This window comes from Motacilla alba, chromosome 1A (assembly GCF_015832195.1).
Source record: "Motacilla alba alba isolate MOTALB_02 chromosome 1A, Motacilla_alba_V1.0_pri, whole genome shotgun sequence".
In the NCBI taxonomy this organism is placed as follows: domain Eukaryota; kingdom Metazoa; phylum Chordata; class Aves; order Passeriformes; family Motacillidae; genus Motacilla; species Motacilla alba.
Genome location: NC_052031.1, coordinates 66298377 through 66315781, shown reverse-complemented (window position 1 = coordinate 66315781; position 17405 = coordinate 66298377). Strand labels below are relative to the sequence as shown.

At 50.9% G+C, this 17405-nt stretch overlaps 1 protein-coding gene across 3 annotated transcripts in view; it reads right to left on the bottom strand.

Moving 5' to 3' along the window:
- B4GALNT3 (beta-1,4-N-acetyl-galactosaminyltransferase 3) overlaps positions 1–17405 on the bottom strand; it is a 67407-nt gene that overhangs the window by 6739 nt on the left and 43263 nt on the right. For 2 of the 3 annotated variants that reach the window (XM_038154100.1, XM_038154099.1), the window contains exons 4-19: positions 12652–12747; positions 12043–12133; positions 11083–11183; positions 10648–10715; positions 10047–10125; positions 9587–9653; positions 7780–7923; positions 7250–7359; positions 6691–6791; positions 5973–6049; positions 4379–5378; positions 2994–3292; positions 2464–2617; positions 1695–1767; positions 1092–1245; positions 257–383 (exon numbers count right to left, since the gene is read on the bottom strand). In XM_038154100.1, the coding sequence (XP_038010028.1) occupies positions 257–383; positions 1092–1245; positions 1695–1767; positions 2464–2617; positions 2994–3292; positions 4379–5378; positions 5973–6049; positions 6691–6791; positions 7250–7359; positions 7780–7923; positions 9587–9653; positions 10047–10125; positions 10648–10715; positions 11083–11183; positions 12043–12133; positions 12652–12747 (2741 nt within the window). Of the gene's footprint in view, positions 1–256; positions 384–1091; positions 1246–1694; positions 1768–2463; positions 2618–2993; positions 3293–4378; positions 5379–5972; positions 6050–6690; positions 6792–7249; positions 7360–7779; positions 7924–9586; positions 9654–10046; positions 10126–10304; positions 10460–10647; positions 10716–11082; positions 11184–12042; positions 12134–12651; positions 12748–17405 lie in introns of those variants that run through there. The other variant, XM_038154101.1, reaches the window with a different exon arrangement.

Genomic DNA, 17405 nt, shown 5'->3' with positions numbered 1-17405 from the left:
CAGCGTGGCTGGAAGGCAGCAGAAAACAGCTCTTCTCTTACAAGTGGCTGCAACAGAGTGTTTTGTGTCTCCTCACCAACTAGGTTTGAAGTCAGGATATGCTCAAAGACTCTCCCTCACTGGCCAAGGTTATGGTGGCAGTAGTCATCTCCTTAGTCATCAACCTCCTTAGAACCCCACTCCCATGGTCATTGGTTCTCCAGAATCTGATGGGCTTCCCCTCCTGAGCACTTGAACAGTGACAGAGGCTGCCTACCTGTCGAGGAGCTCCCAGTCCTCTCCTCCCCAGCGGTCCCGAAATTCTTTTGTGTTCATGCCTCCAATTTTGTCCAGGTCAGACTTATATATGCCCAGGAGACCAAACCCATTCACCTCCCAGTAGCCTGAGGAGAGCACAAAAGAGGCACAGCTTTGTTGGGGTTTTGAACCACTGAAGGCTCCAGCAGAGCTGCTGGAGTGAGACTCAAGCTACTTCAGCACAATGTTGACATCAGGGACACTCAGCACCAAGGCAGAGTCGACCATGCCAATCAGCTTTGGGAATGAGAAAGGCTTGTGGACAGACAGCATGGTCTGTCCTGTCAACTTGTTAGCAGAGCCTCTCACACCTCCTGCCTGGCAACACAATTCCTGGACTGTCCCAGCTTTCCAGGGCTGTCCCTGTGCCTAGATGGCTCAGGATGGCCACCTCTGTCCAAAGGAAACCCTATGCTGTACCACTGTTCTTCCTCCAACTTGGCTTGGTTTCCCTCACCCCTGGTCAACCAGCTCTCCTCAGGACAGGCTGTGCCCCCTCAGAAAAGACAGATATGGACAGACAGGAATAAAGGACAGTTTTTCCAAGGTCATTAAATCCATAAAGAGCCCTAGGAGACAAGCAGAAGAAACATCAGATCAAGGGCTCTGCTAGCTTTTTGATCTCAAATTCCAGGTACCTGATGCTGTTAAACTCCATCCTATGTCTAACACACACTCACCCTGTGGACTTGGAAGTACCTCAAGCTCCAGACCCTGACAGTGCCAGAGGAACAACTGTAGAGGAGGCAGGCACTTCCTTCTTTCCCCATTTCCCAAAGTCTGAGCTCTCTTACCATCAGGCCACTGTGGGGACATCCCACAGTGCAGCCTCATGACCATGGGTGCAAAGGCCATCTTGCCTTCCACGCAGTGCTTCCTGATGGAATCAATGACTCCAGCTGGGAAGTGGATGTGGAGGTCACACAGGAAGACAATGCTGTGCGGGTCCTGGAACCAATTGTACCGGTTGGGAAAAAAAAGAGGTTGACTTTCAGTAAATATTTCTTGAGGGGCAAGAAGACAGAAATACGGGAGTCAAAATCTCATTACTGCATCAGAAACTGAGATCTCAAGGGCTGGCAAAATGTCCATTGGCTGATCAGTGTTGAGTGTGAAATACCATGACTGTGACCTGGCAGAGCCAGGATCACAAAGCTGTTACTGCTGACTTCCCTCCTGTCTGACAGTCCCAGCAGATGGACCAAGAATCAAACAGAGCACAGGCTCCTCAGAATAAAGAGACCCTTACTCTGGAAGGACAGAAACACATCTACATTTCAACTGGTCTGCTAGGCTACTCCCTTCCCTACAAACCAGCCTGTTCAGTACCAAAGGCAGTGGCAACACCAGACACATACTACAAACTCCCCTGCCCACCCAAGGCCCCCCAGACTCACCGTAATGAGGTCTATCCCCGCCTGCAGCCCAGCAGAACGCTCAAAATTCCCTGTCAGCTTCAGGTACCGATAGCTGGGGGTCAGAGGGGAAAGGGAATTTCAGTGGCACAGGAGGCACGGCAGGCAGTGCCACACAGCATTGGGCCATGGAGCTGCCCTCACCCTGTGCACCCTCTGAAGCAGAGGAAACCTTTGCTGGGGGACTGCACAAGCCCAGCACTGCTTCTGGTCCCAGTCTGCCCAGAGAGTCTTGCCCCTGAACAGAGCCTAGCAAAACTCTTCTCAGCTCTAGCCCAGCTCTGTCCTAGGACTAGACTTGGAAACGCCTGGCATGTAACAGAAACGACCAGCCAAAGCTGTTTCAGATCAGAGCAGGGTCATTCCAGCAAATAGAGGTCTCCATGCTCTCTGTCCTACTTCTCAGAGCTTTCTCATCTTTTCTGTCCTCCCCCTGCCCCATCACTGGGGGACTTGCTTTCTCTTCTCTCTTGCAATCTTGAAAAAAAGAGACAAATTCAATAAATTTAGCTGGAAGACTACACCTTATACCACCTTATACTTTTCTAACAGTGTTCCATGCATGTATGTGTGTGCACATCACAACAAAAACAAATTCAAATTCTTGTGTACATGCAAGGCCTGGATGGATGGTGTCTGTGGTGTTCCAGCTGCAGCAGGCTGTGGCTGGTCAACACACAGAGACTGCCAAATGTGCTATTTGCAGGCTTATGTGTGTGACTGGCTTTTTGTCACCAAGCAGTACTCCCACCTGTGCAAGGTAGACCTTTTCAGGGCCTTCTCTACATCCATGTCATCGCTGCTGTAGTCTGTGATGATGACACTGAAGTAGGGATCCTTGGTGACTCGGAACAGCTCTTCCATGTCGGAGATGAACTGCAGTACCCAGCGTGCCTGGTTCTTCACTGTATGTAGTACAACAGGGAGAGAATCAAAGCAAACTGATTTAAATGGTGGTGTTTTCTCTCAACACGCAAGGCTTCTTGCCTTCTGTTAAACCCCAACAACCTTTCAGGGATGATGCAATAGGCCCAGGCTGAAAACCTGGTCCACGGAGCCAAGTAATCAGTGTGGGTTCTTCCCCACCATGTGACAGGGGCTTTCTCTGACCTTACAAGCCATGGCTGCTCAGGCCGTATCATATTTTTGAGGGTATTTAACTTGGAGAGAACAGAAATTGGAAGTGACCCAAGTAAGATGGTCGAGACTGGCTCAGACCAACTGTCCTTGACTGCCTTCATGGGAACCACCCACTGTGGCAGGGGTGGCAGATCCCCTTACCTGGCACCACGAAGTGAACCACGGCCTGGTGGTTCCAGGAAAACCCCTGGGGCCAGCACAGCTCTGGCTCGTTGGCCGCAGCCATCAGGCGCCACCGGCGGCCCCACACCAGGTTCCTCATCCTCCTCTCGTCCTCCTCGTGGCCGCTGCTGCCCTGCCAGCCCCGCGCGAAGACATACTCGGAGAGGCGGACGCGGCGCCGGCCCTGCTCCAGCAGCTCCAGCTCCAGCAGGTAGCGGCTGCCCCGCATGCGGTCCTGCCGCTTCTCCACGTTCACGATGCGCTGCAGCTGGAAGCGCCTGCAGGAGACACGGCTGGCGTGGGCACACCCTGGCCCTATCCCTCCCCCAGCCCTGCAGCTCTGCTGGGCTCCTTCCTTCGGGCCGGCACAAACGTTTCTGTTCCCAGCTCTCCCCTGCTTTGCTGCACCGCTTCCAAAGTGCCATGGGAATGTTTAGCACCTGTTTCTCCTAAATCCACAAGCATGTGGGATTAGACCTGGGATTCCAGCCAAGAGAAAATATTTGGCAAGAGAAATGAAATAAAGGTGACACAGAAAATAACAAATGTGTCTGAATGATTGTGTAGGGCTGGTAATAGTGAGTGTATTCAACACCACCTACAATGATTTTGGCACAAGGAGCATGTTTGGGCTGCTGAAACTGGCTCACAACAGCTTATCAAACAAGAATATGGAGTAGGACTGAGCAATCATACAGTAAAAACTGGCAGGAGCTGTAGATTCAGAATGGCCAAAACTGGATGAAATGCCAGGTCATGCCCTTTTAGATCATAACAGGAGTTTCTGCTATAAAACAGATGCTCGTGAGTTAAAAATCCTGAGAAAATCTTGTGTGCACTGGTCAGTTACACCTGGCTGTGACCGGTGTGACCCTGAAAAAGCAAATGTGATCTTAATATGTAGCATTAGGCCTACTTCCAGCAGGGATTAGAAGCTAATAACGCCCATCCCATAAAACATCCAGGATATCACTCACTTATGTATAGGAAGATTAACACCAACTGAAACCAGAAAAGACTGGTAAAAAAAATTAGAAAAATTAAGGCCAGCCCAACAGAAGGGTCAGGAGTCAGATTGTTTAGCTTATGGAGGCTAGAGGAAGTGTGTCTGTTTGCCAGAAGGGATGGTAAGTATTGAGAAGAAAAAGAACAATACCAAGAACATGTAACAAAAGACCATTCCCCAGGAAAAAGAAGTGTGCCTAAAGCCCAGTGTTTTACACAGATTCCTTGCCTGAAATCTTATTTACCACATCTAGTTCATCCTCTGATTCTCACCAGTTACTCTCATAACAGGTATTCCCCATGCAGCATGGTAAACCAGCTCAGGGACAGAGCCCCTAGGTTTTCTCACTGCACCTTACCCTTTACTCCTCTGGTTGAGCTTCCTCAGGAAGACACGTGTAACTTCCAGAGCCTCCCTTTCTCTTAGCAGCAAATTTCCCGAGGTGTTGCACTTCAGGTCAATCCAGTCCGTGCGCAGCATATGGAAGTCCAGGTTGCTCATGCTGAAGGTCTGCTCCCAGTTGACTGCCTGGTCAAACACTGGTACGTAATCAAAATCCTCCTCATCTTCCTCCTCTGGCTCTCCATCCACCTCTTCCTCCTCTGCTGCTCCTCCAGACTTGCCCTTCAAAGGAGACGCCACCTGTGCCTCTCCTTCACCCACATCCCCATCATTGGCCACCTTCTGCTCAGCAATGTAGGACTGCACCTGGCTCAGCCACTGTGGCAGCCCGGGCTGCTGGCTGGGGCTGCCAGCACTCACCGCCTGCCTCCCGGCTTTGCCAGAGACTGGGCCTCCTTTCCCAGCTGGCACAGTGCCTGCTGGCTGCAGCCTGTCCTTTGTGGTGCTGAGGTCTCCTCGAGGTCCTACCCTGCTGGGAACTGCAACCCCTGAGTCCCTGGGGTGGCCAAGAGACGGCTGCCTTTGAGATACAGTCCTAGAAGGAGGGATTGCCCTTCTGACAGGCACTCTCCCCTGGATGGCCCTGGCATGCTGCGGAGGGTTCCTGGAATTGTCTTTGACGCCAGCTTTTAAACGGGGTCTCTTCGTTACTGGGTTTCCCTCTAGGCCAGTCAGGCTGAGGCTTTGGTTGCTGGAGGCCAGCATGGCTGATTTGATACCAGACCTTTTTGTCCTCCTCCTCCGGATCTCCTCTCCTGCATCGTCACCCATCACTGAGAGGAGCCGGCGGCGCTCCCAGAGGGAATAGTCCTGGTGAATATTGTCACTGCCCAGCACGCTGCTGGGAGCCTTGCCCGCTGGCCCTGCCCTCCCTGTGCCAGGGTGCTCGGGGGCACTGGTGCTCTCCACGTCCTGCTCCTCGTACTGCAGGTCATCCAGGTTTCCCTCCTGGGAGCCTGCAGGATGAATCAAAGTTACACCTCTGGCATCCTCCCACTGCCTTCCCTGCCCTGCCCAGGCACCCACCAGGCAGGGGGGCAGCTCCTTCTCGTCTCCTCTCAGTGTTGTCTCTCCTGCTCAGAGGGACAGGGATGCTCTCCCACGTAGGAGCCGTGCTCTTGCTGCTACCAGCCTCCTCAGCAGTCATCACCCACCACTGCCAAAGGCTGTGGAGCTGTCTGGCTTTGCCCTTAGCTGTGGGTCTGGCCACAGCTCTGCAGGGCAGGCGTGACCACAGGCTGCCACACTGCACACCTCTGGCTCTGTTACTCCTGCCCATGTTTTTGCTAGAATCGCACCTCAGCTAAGCTGTGGGCCCGAGAGCTGTCACGTTGTCTACTGCAGCCCACTGTTTGGTGAGCTCCCAACCTGCCCTTGAGGGAAGCAAAAGTGGCAGCAAAAATCTCCTCCCAGACACAGCAATCTGGCAGGGAAAGGCTGAGACTTCCTTGGCATGGAAAGTCAACAGCTTCCTTGAGCTGGTGCTGCAAGACCACACACAAAAGTGACAGATAAAAGGATCCTCTGGGTTCTGACACCAGGGCCCCTACCTGGCTGCTCTGTCTTTTCTCCAGAGTCCAGGCTCTTCTCTGGCCGATCCATTTTCATGTACTTGTAAAATCCAAATCTGCAGAGAGAAGAGCAAAACACAAGTTTTATGAATGTTACTTTGCCCTTTCCTGGAAGAAGGAAGAAGATCCTGAGCACAGGGAGGCCATAATCTTACTATGGGATTATCTTACTGGGAAAGTGACCCTCTTTATCCTGCAAAAATTCCTCCTGAATGGCTGGGAGTCCTTGCACAAGGTGTCTGATTGTTGCAGCAGGGACCATGCAAGTAGCAGCTCCCTTGTGGGACCACCACTAGGATCTGGGCACCAGTGAAGATGAGTGACATACATTTCTTCCCCCAAAGAGAGGCCTGGTGGTGAACATAGTTTGACTTTCACAGTGACAGCTATCAGGAGGCTCCAGCACTTGCAGACCAAGCTTGCTGGGAATACACTGCCTGATGTAAGAGAACAAACATGCTCTGACTCAGCTACTGGGTTATCAGTGCAAGAAAAGCGCTGGTAGTTTCCTCTTGAGACCTAAACATATTTTCACTTAAGTTATCAAAAGAAACTATAAATGCTTTAATGTTTTGCAAGACTTAGGGGATCTTTAAGAATTAAGAAAACTACAGAAGTGAGCATGAAATTCCACACCAATTTCAGCCTTCAAGCTTCTCTCTACCCTGCTAGAAACCCCAAATTTACAGCGTGCTACCTTTCCAAATAATAAGGGTTTTCCTGGTAGAAGCATTTGTTGTCTTTCTCCATGTGGCTCAGGCGGCTGTAATCATTTGGGTAAACAAAGGACAGATGAACCTGTGAAGAAGAAAAAAAGACAGAAGACATCAGTCACAAGGTGACCCAGACGTAGCTGCAGGATAACCGGCCCTTTTTAGAGGGAGCAGGAGTTGCTCACTCTTTCCCTGTCCAGGAGCAGGCTGTGAGAATGGAAGACAGAAGGAAGCACGCTAGGATACATGTATGCATGCATGTGCCTTTTACCCTCTCCCTCAGCATCTGTCCACTTCTCTAACTGTGAGCTTAAGTCCTACAATGGAGTGAGAATTAAATAGGAGAGAGGTGGCCAAGTCCTGCTGAAGAGATGCCCGTGGCTTTAGTAATCCACACATACTACAGCTCCCCCCATGGAGAATGAAACCCTCAGCCATTGTGAGACTCCCTGCAAAGGCAAGTTCAGGCCCCATGGCTAAAGGGATCTCTTCTTCCTCCTTGTGTATCCCTGGACAAGCAGCAGGTTAAGAAATCCAACTTACAAACTGGAGCCCCTGGTAGCGTTGCAGAGGAAATCCATTCACCAGGTAGCTGGGCTTGTAGGGACAGTCCGGCAGGGCCCGGCGCACGCGAGACTTGCTGAGCAGAGGCACTGCAGGAGGGAGAGAGAAGGAACTGTGAGAAGGAACACACAGGCAAGGGCTGCAGGACGAGCCCTGCTGCAACCACACACCAGCTTAGCTGCTTCTGTCCCTGGGTTCTATTTATCCATGTGAAATACTAAGGAATAGATTAAACAAACCTTCTTGCACAGCTCAGCTCTTTACATTCCTTTAAGACGCTCACACAAAAATATGCTTGGGGATGTTGTTTGAGCTGCATACCAAGAAAGAGGAGCTGGCTTTAGTCTGTGTTTTGTCTCCTATAGTGACTGATACTGTAGTTGCCCCTCTCTTTTACACCAGGAATAAAAAAGCATGGCCTGGATAACTGCAGTGTAGGAGGACAATCCTTCCCAGCTGTGCTCCTGCACAGGCTGCAGTTACTCCCTCTGCTGCTTTCCAAGTCTCACCTTCATAAAGAGTGTCCCGGGGGTCAGGCTTCAACATGTCAGCCGGGTGTACCCTGCTGCCAGCACTGTCAGCAGCCCAGCTCCTGCGAGTGGCCAGCGTCTGCGGGATGTGCCCAACCTCATCCATCTTCAGAAGCGTCTCGTCTAGAGACCAGAGAGAGAACACAAGGGGGAGACAGGGGCTAACTTGCTCCTTGTCCTAAAAAGCACCTCTCTCCAGTGTCAGCCCTTTCCAAACGGCATTGCATCCGTGGCACTAATGCTGTTTCTGGCACAGGCAAAGGAAAGGCTCTGACCCAGAAGCTGTGGGGTGGGAACATGGCTTTCACTTGAAAGCAAACACACACAGTGATGAGGAGTGGACGAAAATTACCTCCTGCCTTGGATACACCATCACTGAACAGGCTCCATGCTGGCAGGAATACTGGACACCTCTGTATTATTAGTATTAAGTTTCTTTTCAAAGGAGATGAAGAGAGATGAATGGGAGGAGAAACCTGAGGAGCAAAGGAAGGACCTTCAGTGGCTGAGGAGGATGTTACTCCAGAAAGGGAATGAAGCCCCACAGCAAGCCAAGAACAAGAGGAAGCTCAAACTCAAGACTGGGTATTGGTTACATTTTTCCTTGGGTGCTGCTGTCACATGACTTCATGTCTCCATGGATCTTACTCTAAAATGAGGAGAGCTGAATAAACATCCATGAAGGAAAAGCAATATCCTGCCAAGGGCACTGGTGTGCAACTTTGGGGTACTGAACTACACAGGACCCCAGAAAGAATGGGATGTCATGTAATCCAGCCAAAGGCTATTATGAATGAAGGAAAAAACTATGGGCAGAAGGCAACAGATAAAAATGAGACTGCAGCACTGCACCTAAAAGTGAAAGGATCTTCTGGAATGTCAGTCTTCTATTCTACAGGTAATTAGTAAGAAGAAAAGAGCAGAAGGAAGAAGGATGAAGATGGAAGACCGAATGGAAAGCCTAGTCCTAGCCACATGGGAGGGTTCAGAAAATACAGCAGCAGGTTGTGATCCAAGACACAGCAAACAGATGCCTTGATTACATCAGGGAGTCTGCCATGCACAAGAGGGCTGGTATGAAAAAAAGCCCAGAAATGTTGGAAGGCAACAGCAGTAGATATGGAAAGGGGGAATGCTGGCAGAGGAAAGTGATGATGACAAAGCTGTGTAAGAGTAAACAGGACTAAGGAGCTTCTTAACTGATAACACTTGATGTGCTAAGAAGGGTTTACAAAACAGGAGGGACTGGCCTGATGTGTTTGCAGCAATCCAGCACCAACTCAAAGAGACTTGAGGCTGGGGCAGAAGAAAGCAGCACCCCCCATCACTGCCAGTGTATCCTGTTGTGTTCAGGACCCAGAGTGAAATCTCCTGAAGTGCCAGAGAAGCCCCTTCTCCCTGGTTGTGTCCAGCTGGCAGCACACCCCCACAGCTCCCATGTTTTGGGACTCATGTTCCCCCTGGCTCTCAGCAAGTAATCTCCATCCTGTGTTACTGTCAATCTACAATTCTCATCTTTGCAGACTCTCCTCTCTGCCCTTCCTCACTACTTCTAGACTTCCCTGAAATAATGTTCCAATCTTATTTCTGATTTTTCTATGTTTAATAATGAGTCACACTCTGGTCCAGAAGTCTTTCTCCTGAACTGTCTCCACCTTTTTCTCCCAACGATGTGTATGCCTGGTATTTGCCTGGCTAGACAATGATTCATGGTGAAACACTGGATGCTGATACATTTAGGAAGAATGGGGAGGTGCTTGGGAAAACTTGTGATGAAGATACTTACTAGCAAAAAGGGAGAGATATTGGGAGTCAATGACTTTGAACTTTGCTTCTGGATCATTCAGTCTCCACTGGAACAGAGAAACACATTAAGATGAAGGACCTATGGAATTAACCAAGCCTGAATAAAAGGAACACAACACCCCTACTAGGACCGAATTTACCCAGCAGCAAAAGACTGGGAATGAGCAGAGATCCCCCCCCAGGACACATCCAAGCCAGGAAAGGCCAAAAAGCTGCAACAGACCCCAGAGAAGGCAGATCTATCCCAAGTAAGCGGAGGAAGGGGTCCTGACACATGGCCAGGACTATCTCACGCAGAAGTAGGTAAGGGCTCTGGAAGGGATTAGCTACATCTCATGCAATGAGGAGCTGAGGCCAGGGAAAGGAGGGGAATGGTTACAAGCATCATTCCCAAACTCTGTGGGGACACATATACAGGACCACCATTTCCACAGACTCACTGCTACTTCCACATGGTCTGTTCCTCTGTCGTCCTGCTTGTGCAGCACCTCAAAGTAGTACCTGCCCTCTGCTGACAACCTGCCAAGAACAAGGTGTCTGTCACCAGGAGCATTAAGGAACATTTCTTAGCTTGTCAGCAGACAATGAGTGGAGAGCAACCACACCCCTGAAACAACCTAATTCTCAGGGTAGGCGGGGTTAGTACTGCCAAGAAAATTTAGATCCTGACAGTGAGATAGGTAGCTTCACCTATGCACCTGGAGCACTCCAGATCCTTCTCAGTTAATTCTGAATTACTCCCTCTCAGCGTCGCCTGCTGGGTTTTGGCCTCTAGGAAACCTGGCCAGTTCCAAGGCAGGAAGCTTGGGATATAGTTCATATAGGGGAGTCTGGATGTGCTGGTGGTTGATTGCTGCAGGGAAGAAAAATTCAGTGTTGCATTCCTGCAGGAAATCAACAAAGCTTTGGCAATACCCCAGAGTAATCCCTTTCTCTCTATTGCGAAACTCTTCAGGGCAAGCCTGAGTGCTTTTCCCTTATCCTGGTGATTTCCTGGTCATGTGCAGAGGTGGCTGGAACTGAGGGACTTTGCTCACTCACCTCACCATGTTTGACTTCTGGCTGTGAAATTTCCCAAACTCTCCTGGTGCGGTCCACTCCTTCCCCGTCTGTGAAGAGACAGAAGATGGCTCTAGTTGAGTTTCTTCCCTTGTTATTGCACTGACAAGGATAAAAAAGGAAAATTTAACTCCCTCTTCCCTCTAATTCCTCCTGGTAAGTTATCTGTGAAATCCATCACCTGTGGACAGATTTAAGTCCCTTAGCTGTGAACAAGGGACTCCCAATAGCACTACCAAGAAGTAAGTGGCTTAAGATATCACACGTCATACCACATCTGGCTCTGTGCTGATGCTGTCTGTAGTTGGGCAGGGAAAGAAACCTGGGCAGTCCAAGAAAGCAGTAAGTCAGGAAGGTCTCTGTTCCCACAGAAACATTAAAGCCCCGATGGGAGAAGCCATGCAGCATGCACTGTACCTTGCCTACGCTGGCCAGCAGCTGGAGACCAGAGGGCTTTTCATCTGGACTCAGCCAGAACTCAGCATTGTCATCTGCAGCAATGGCAAACTGAAACTCCCCTGTCGAGAGATGGAGGGAGTAAGTAGGGCTTTGGGGTAAGGGCCAGTGCACAGAACAGATCCTGCTCCTCTAAAATGCTGTCTTTACCCTTTTTCCTGGTAAGACCATCCTTCCCTTTTGAAATTACCACCTTCCTGCCTTTGAACCTCTCTGCTGACTCTGCTGTGACTGAAAACGTTACAGATGTCAGTAAAGTGTCCCTACTGCACTGGCTTCACCTGACATCTAATCTGGAAAGCTAAGAAGTCTATGCAAAGCCTCCCTTGACATCCCTTTTGCTTCCAGAGGAAAATTTTGTGTGAGATGCAGTGTTTGGATGGAGGAACGTGCGTGTGGAGCCACAGAGGAAGATAGAAGTGCTTGAGGTTCACTCTTTGTCCGGGGTCACGGGGATGGCAGCTGCAGGCCAGGGCCCGTGACAGAGAGTGAGCGCCAGCAGGCTGCTCGGGGCAGAGGCATGCAGCTGGGGGACACAGATGTCACTGCTGTCAGATGGCATTCATGCACCCGGGGAGCAGAAGGGACATCACTGATGTCATGGACAGTCCTGGCCATGTGAGGGAGGGAGGCAAAGCTCAGGGATTGTTCGCGGCCACATACCCACCACGGGGCTGTGCATTCACAACAGCACTGTTATTTATCTAGCACTTCCCATCTGCTTTCTCCTGTGCTTTTCCTCACCAGGGAGGAGGCAGATGTGTTTCCAGCCACGCCAAGGCTGTGGCCAGTCACGCACGCCATCCACACGAGGGACCTGGGGTTGGGCTTGCCAGGGTGAGGGCACCAGTGGTTCAGCACCAGGAGGGGAGGAAGGGGAAGGTGACAGGAGACATGAGTGAAGGCACTCGGAGCCCTCACCATCAGTGAAAGGATGCAAGTAACCAAATATCCGGAGACCATAGTTGGTCCATTTGGGGGACACGGCCAACTTCTTCAGCATAGTTCTTGTCTGAAATGGAAGAAGAAAAAATTCATAGAAATAATTTCAGATGTGACAGGAAGAAGGGAAGAATCAAAAACCCTGGGACTGGTGGGCAGAGGGTTTTCTCTGAAAGGAGGATGGAAGCAGAGTGAAAGAGCCAACCAAGTAAGAAATGAGATGGAGCAGGTGCTGCTGAGAAGGGGACGCACTGATATGGTGGGGACAGGACATGGCATTCCCTAGCCACTTGGATGGAGAGCACCAAATACAGGGCTCCTTCAGCCTGTGTCTGAGCCCTGGCAGGCCAGCATGTGTGAAATGACGCTGTCCTGTGCAGCAGAAGAGCTGCTATCCTTGAACCCTTCTGAAAGCTTCCTGCTCCCTCAGCAGGAGGACAGAGGGGGTGGCTGAGAGGGAGGTGGTGGATTTTAACAGAAAGCAGGACAGAGAGGGAAGTAGGGGCAGGATGTGAAGGGAACAAGGGTGTTCCACCTGGGAAGCTGAACTGGGAAGTGAAGGACAGTGGGTGTCATTTTCTTACTCACATGAGGGAAGAGAGGGAAGTGGAGGTTTCTCCTGAGCTGCTCGATGGAGCTGCCACACCAGTCCTCAAACACGTGCAGGTTGGCCTGGCCCTGGAACTAGAAGGCAGAAGTGGGGCACCATGAACTGCTGCATCCAACCCCTGTGTCCCTCCTCTGCTCTGACAGCCTTGGCCATGGCCCCTGGAGTGCGTGGGAGAGTGAAGGAAGATTCCTTTGCTCTGATGGACTGGTCTGCAGGAGACATGGGTCCAGAACACTGCTGCTCATCTGCTGAAGGTGTGGGGTTGGCACACACACCTGAATGGCACCAGGGAACTGTGCTAATGTTTGGGACATCCCAGTTCATGGCTGGGGTCTGCTCCATCAAGGAAGAGTTTCACACAGGGCTATGCTCTGAGGCCGTGGTGTGGAACACACTGCAGGGTGGCAACAGCTCCCCATGATGTAACACCTTATGTTCTGCAAGAAGGTGTTTTGGACTCCCTCACCACCTCAGGCCTATATTCCTGACCTGAGGAAGAAGGGACACCCTAGGGAGGGGAGATGGCAGATCACCTTCTCAGAGCATGTCTTAGAGGTAAAGCTGATGGAAGACGGTGGGGACAGGGAGATGGAGGCCCGGCAGAGCGGGGAGCAGCAGCACAGGCAGCTCAGTGGGCAGCACAGCCTCGATGTGTCTGCAGAGACACAGAGACACTGAGGGAAGTGGGGGTTCCAGCCTGGACAGCACAGGAGGGTGTGCAGTGTGAGTACAGGTCCTGCTACACAGCCAGCCCCACCAGGAGAGGCTGCCACTGTCCAGCTGAGACCTGGAGCACAGCTGGGCTGGGAGAAGCTTGCTGGCCACCGTGGAACTTCAGCAACACACTCCTCAAAGGACAGACTTTATTTCTGTCAGAGCCATTCAGAAGGGAATCGCTGTCTGCTCCCCAGCAAAGTCCAAGCTTTCTGCCTGCAACCAGTGGAGTTGGAAACTGAAACCCTCCTCTCAGGACTGGCATCCAACAGTGAAGAATAAATAAGCTGGAGACGGTACAAGCTACCTTAGATGGCAAAACGCTGAAGAAAGGAGTAAGCTGCCTTGGGACTGGGGAGGTTTTGCTGTGGCTGTCTTGCCTATATAAGGGCTGTGGGAGCAGGGCTGGGGAAATAGCCTGAACAGCACCCAAATGTCTACAGATGGCAGCAAATTCTTAGTTTTTGCTGGGGAGACTCTAGCAGGCCTGAAGCAGCACAGTGGAGGAGGGTCCAACCTCTCAGTGCACTTCTGCCAGAGAAACTTCTTCACCGAGTTATTTTTCGGTGGGTTGGGGTTGGAGTGGTGGTGGTTGGGGAGGAGTTTTGAAATAAACTGTGGCTTGAAGGAAGGCTGTGGAGCAGATTTGACTCCACAGCAATAATATTCCTTGCGAGCTGTGGACTTTAGCTGTGCATGTGAAAACCATTTCTGTGTGCCAGGCAAAGCACATTCACAATCACTGCTGTTCTGGAGTGGTCTCTTGTCAGCCCTCTCTCACTGGTGTCCCCACTGCCAGGGCTTGATGGATGTCTGCAAGCCCATGATACCCCCCACTAGCATCTCCCCCCCTTCCCTCCTCTGCTGACATCCATCAGCCTGCATTCTGCCCACCAGACAAGAGGAAAAGCAGCAAGACAAAGTGGACGGAATTCCTCAGAGCAATGCACAGAATCAGAGTGGAGACAGACAGAGGGCTCAGGGTGATGGAGGCAGCCAAAAGAAACCTGGGACTCTGCAGGAACTTGCGATACAAATAAATCACTGCAAGCATGACAAACACTGAATTGGAATTTAATTGCTGTGCAGTCCTGTGCCCCTCGGCCAAACCCAAGTTCACACCCAAGGGTCTTACACTGCTTTTCTCGGCCAAATCAAATAATGACAACTGCTGTTTCTTGTGGAACATGAAGTGAGAGGAACAGGCTGGGCTCCCACAGAGAATCACTGCCAGAAGCTGAGTCCTATGGAAGTCTGCTGCTACTCACAAATGATGCTGGTTTTTTGGGTGGTTTTTTTTGAGAATTGCTTGCACACGGCAGACAGCAGGCTCAGAGCTCTATGAAACATAGCACAACACTCCCACACTGTGGACAGGCTGGCACTGCAGTTCACTCCTGCCAAAGACAGACCCCGGGGATGATCTCAAAGCTCAGGACTGCAATGAAGCTGGGCTGGCTTGGACACGGGGCAGCCCAAATGCAAAACCAGATATTTATGAGGCAAATCCCAAAAGACTGGCTATAGTTGCTCAAAAGTTTGCAGAGTAAAACTTGGACCAGTCCCATTGCAATACAAAACTTCACTGCAGTTTGGCAGTATTAGGAAGAAGGCAGCCTAATAAAAAATAAGGCAGACAGCACTGTACTAGGTACACCATCAATACTTACAGAGATAACTCCTGAGATTTCTAGCTCAACACTCCTGCCTCCAAAGTCTTTACAAAGCCTCCAGAGAAGAGATTCTGGCAGGAGTTAATGAGATCACCTTGCTTTCCTGCACTAACAGCCACTAGAAATAATTAACTGGTAAATAGTAAGTATTTCTTGCATGTGATTTTAAAATCTTTTCTAAATCAACAAATTTTCTCCTGAGTAAAGGCAGCTTAACTTAGTTTCTGTTTCCTCTTAAAGGGAAAAAAAGAACATTATTGACAGATAAGTGCTGGCTGCCCAAAGTGCTGCTTTGGGACTGAAAACTGAGCTAGGCTTTAATTTTAGGCCCCCACAAGTCATCAGCGTAGCAGCTGTTTTGAAACTCTATCACCTCTGTCCCTCCAACTCAATTCACAGCTGCCCATTACAGGCAGCTGAGAAATTCTTCTGTTTGCTATATGAGTAAAACATGCAACATGCTGCAAAAATCTCCTGCTTAGGGCTTTTGCAGATTGCAGTTATAGAGCAACATCACCATTCCTAATTCATGTGCACAAAAATGTCAATGGATTTTCTAAAATATGGTTTTTAGAACATGATTCTAAAACATGGTTACTGCATTTGACTTCCCAGCTTGGCCTATGTTTGACTTCCTACCTGGCCCGGTTTTGCAAAAGGAAATACAGAACCTGGCAAGCAACAAGTCCCCCTTCTCCCCTTAAAAACATCTGCTTTGAAAATTCTTTGATTTGGCCAGAACAGGAATAGAAGCCATGAGTATGAGTATTCAAAGGAGCTGGTTTTATGTGACCTTCCCACTTAGAGGGTTTCTCCTGCCCTTGAGGTTTCTCCCTGTCCCAACACCTCTCCCCAGTTGCTTATCACCCTGCTGAAATAGCAGCAGTGCATGATCCCAGCTCAGGCTCAGAACAGGAACAGGTCACACACCAAGGGCACAGTGTGAGTGTGTCCTGGAGCACCCAGCACAGTGACAGTGTGCCCTGGAGCACACACAGCACAGTGACAGTGTGCTCTGGAGCACCCAGCACAGTGACAGTGTGCCCTGGAGCACACAGCACAGTGACAGTGTGCCCTGGAGCACACAGCACAGTGACAGTGTGCTCTGGAGCACCCAGCACAGTGACAGTGTGCCCTGGAGCACACAGCACAGTGACAGTGAGCACTGGAGCACACAGCACAGTGACAGTGTGCCCTGGAGCACACAGCACAGTGACAGTGTGCCCTGGAGCACATGTAGCATAGTGACAATGTGCCCTGGAGCACAGCACAGTGACAGCGTGCCCTGGAGCACACAGCACAGTGGCAGCGTGCCCTGGAGCACACAGCACAGTGACAGTGTGCCCTGGAGCACAGAACACAGTGACAGTTTGCCCTGGAGCACAGAACACAGTGACAGTTTGCCCTGGAGCACACAGCACAGTGACAGTGAGCACTGGAGCACATGTAGCACAGTGTGAGTGTGCCCTGGAGCACATGTAGCACAGTGTGAGTGTGCCCTGGAGCACACACAGCACAGTGACAGTGTGTCCTGGAGCACATGTAGCACAGTGACAGTGTGCCCTGGAGCACACACAGCACAGTGACAGTGTGTCCTGGAGCACACACAGCACAGTGACAGTGTGCCCTGGAGCACATGTAGCACAGTGACAGTGTGCCCTGGAGCACATGTAGCACAGTGTGAGTGTGCCCTGGAGCACAGCACAGTGACAGTGTGCCCTGAGCTCTTCTGCCCAGGGAGGCTGGGCAGGCTGACACTCTCTGAGCACACTGCCACTGTGACACCATTGCCCCAGCAAGGGAGAGCTGAACCCTTACAAGGGCAGGGAGGGGACAGCTGGGCTAGGCCCTTGGTGGCACTGATGCAGCCGTGCCCCTCCAGGCCTGTGAGAGAACGACTGGCCTGAGCCCCAGCCCAACCCTCCCCACTGAGCACGCTGGAAAAACGCCTGTCTGCCTAGCATTGCAGTAAAATATTTTGGCATTTCTGCTTCCTTCTAGTGAGAAATGTTAGATCAGCCCTTGCTACAAGAACTGACCATAGAGGAGGATCAGGAACAGACACAGAGACAACCCAGACCTCTCCCTAGCCCAAACCCTATCATGTCAAAACTATCTGGGGGGTGGCACCACACACCCAGGGGCTCCTGCTGAGCAAGGAGACCTGGGAAGAAAGAGCCGGGCTAGCAGCAAAGCTGAGAGAATTGCAGCAGCAGAGACACGACCTCCTGCCCTGTAACTGGAGCAGGAAGGAGAAGAGAAGCTTTCCTAATTTAATCCTGGGCAGCTTTGGCATCACACAGGCAAATCAGCTGCATAGCTGCACGCAGCCCAGGGAATGATAA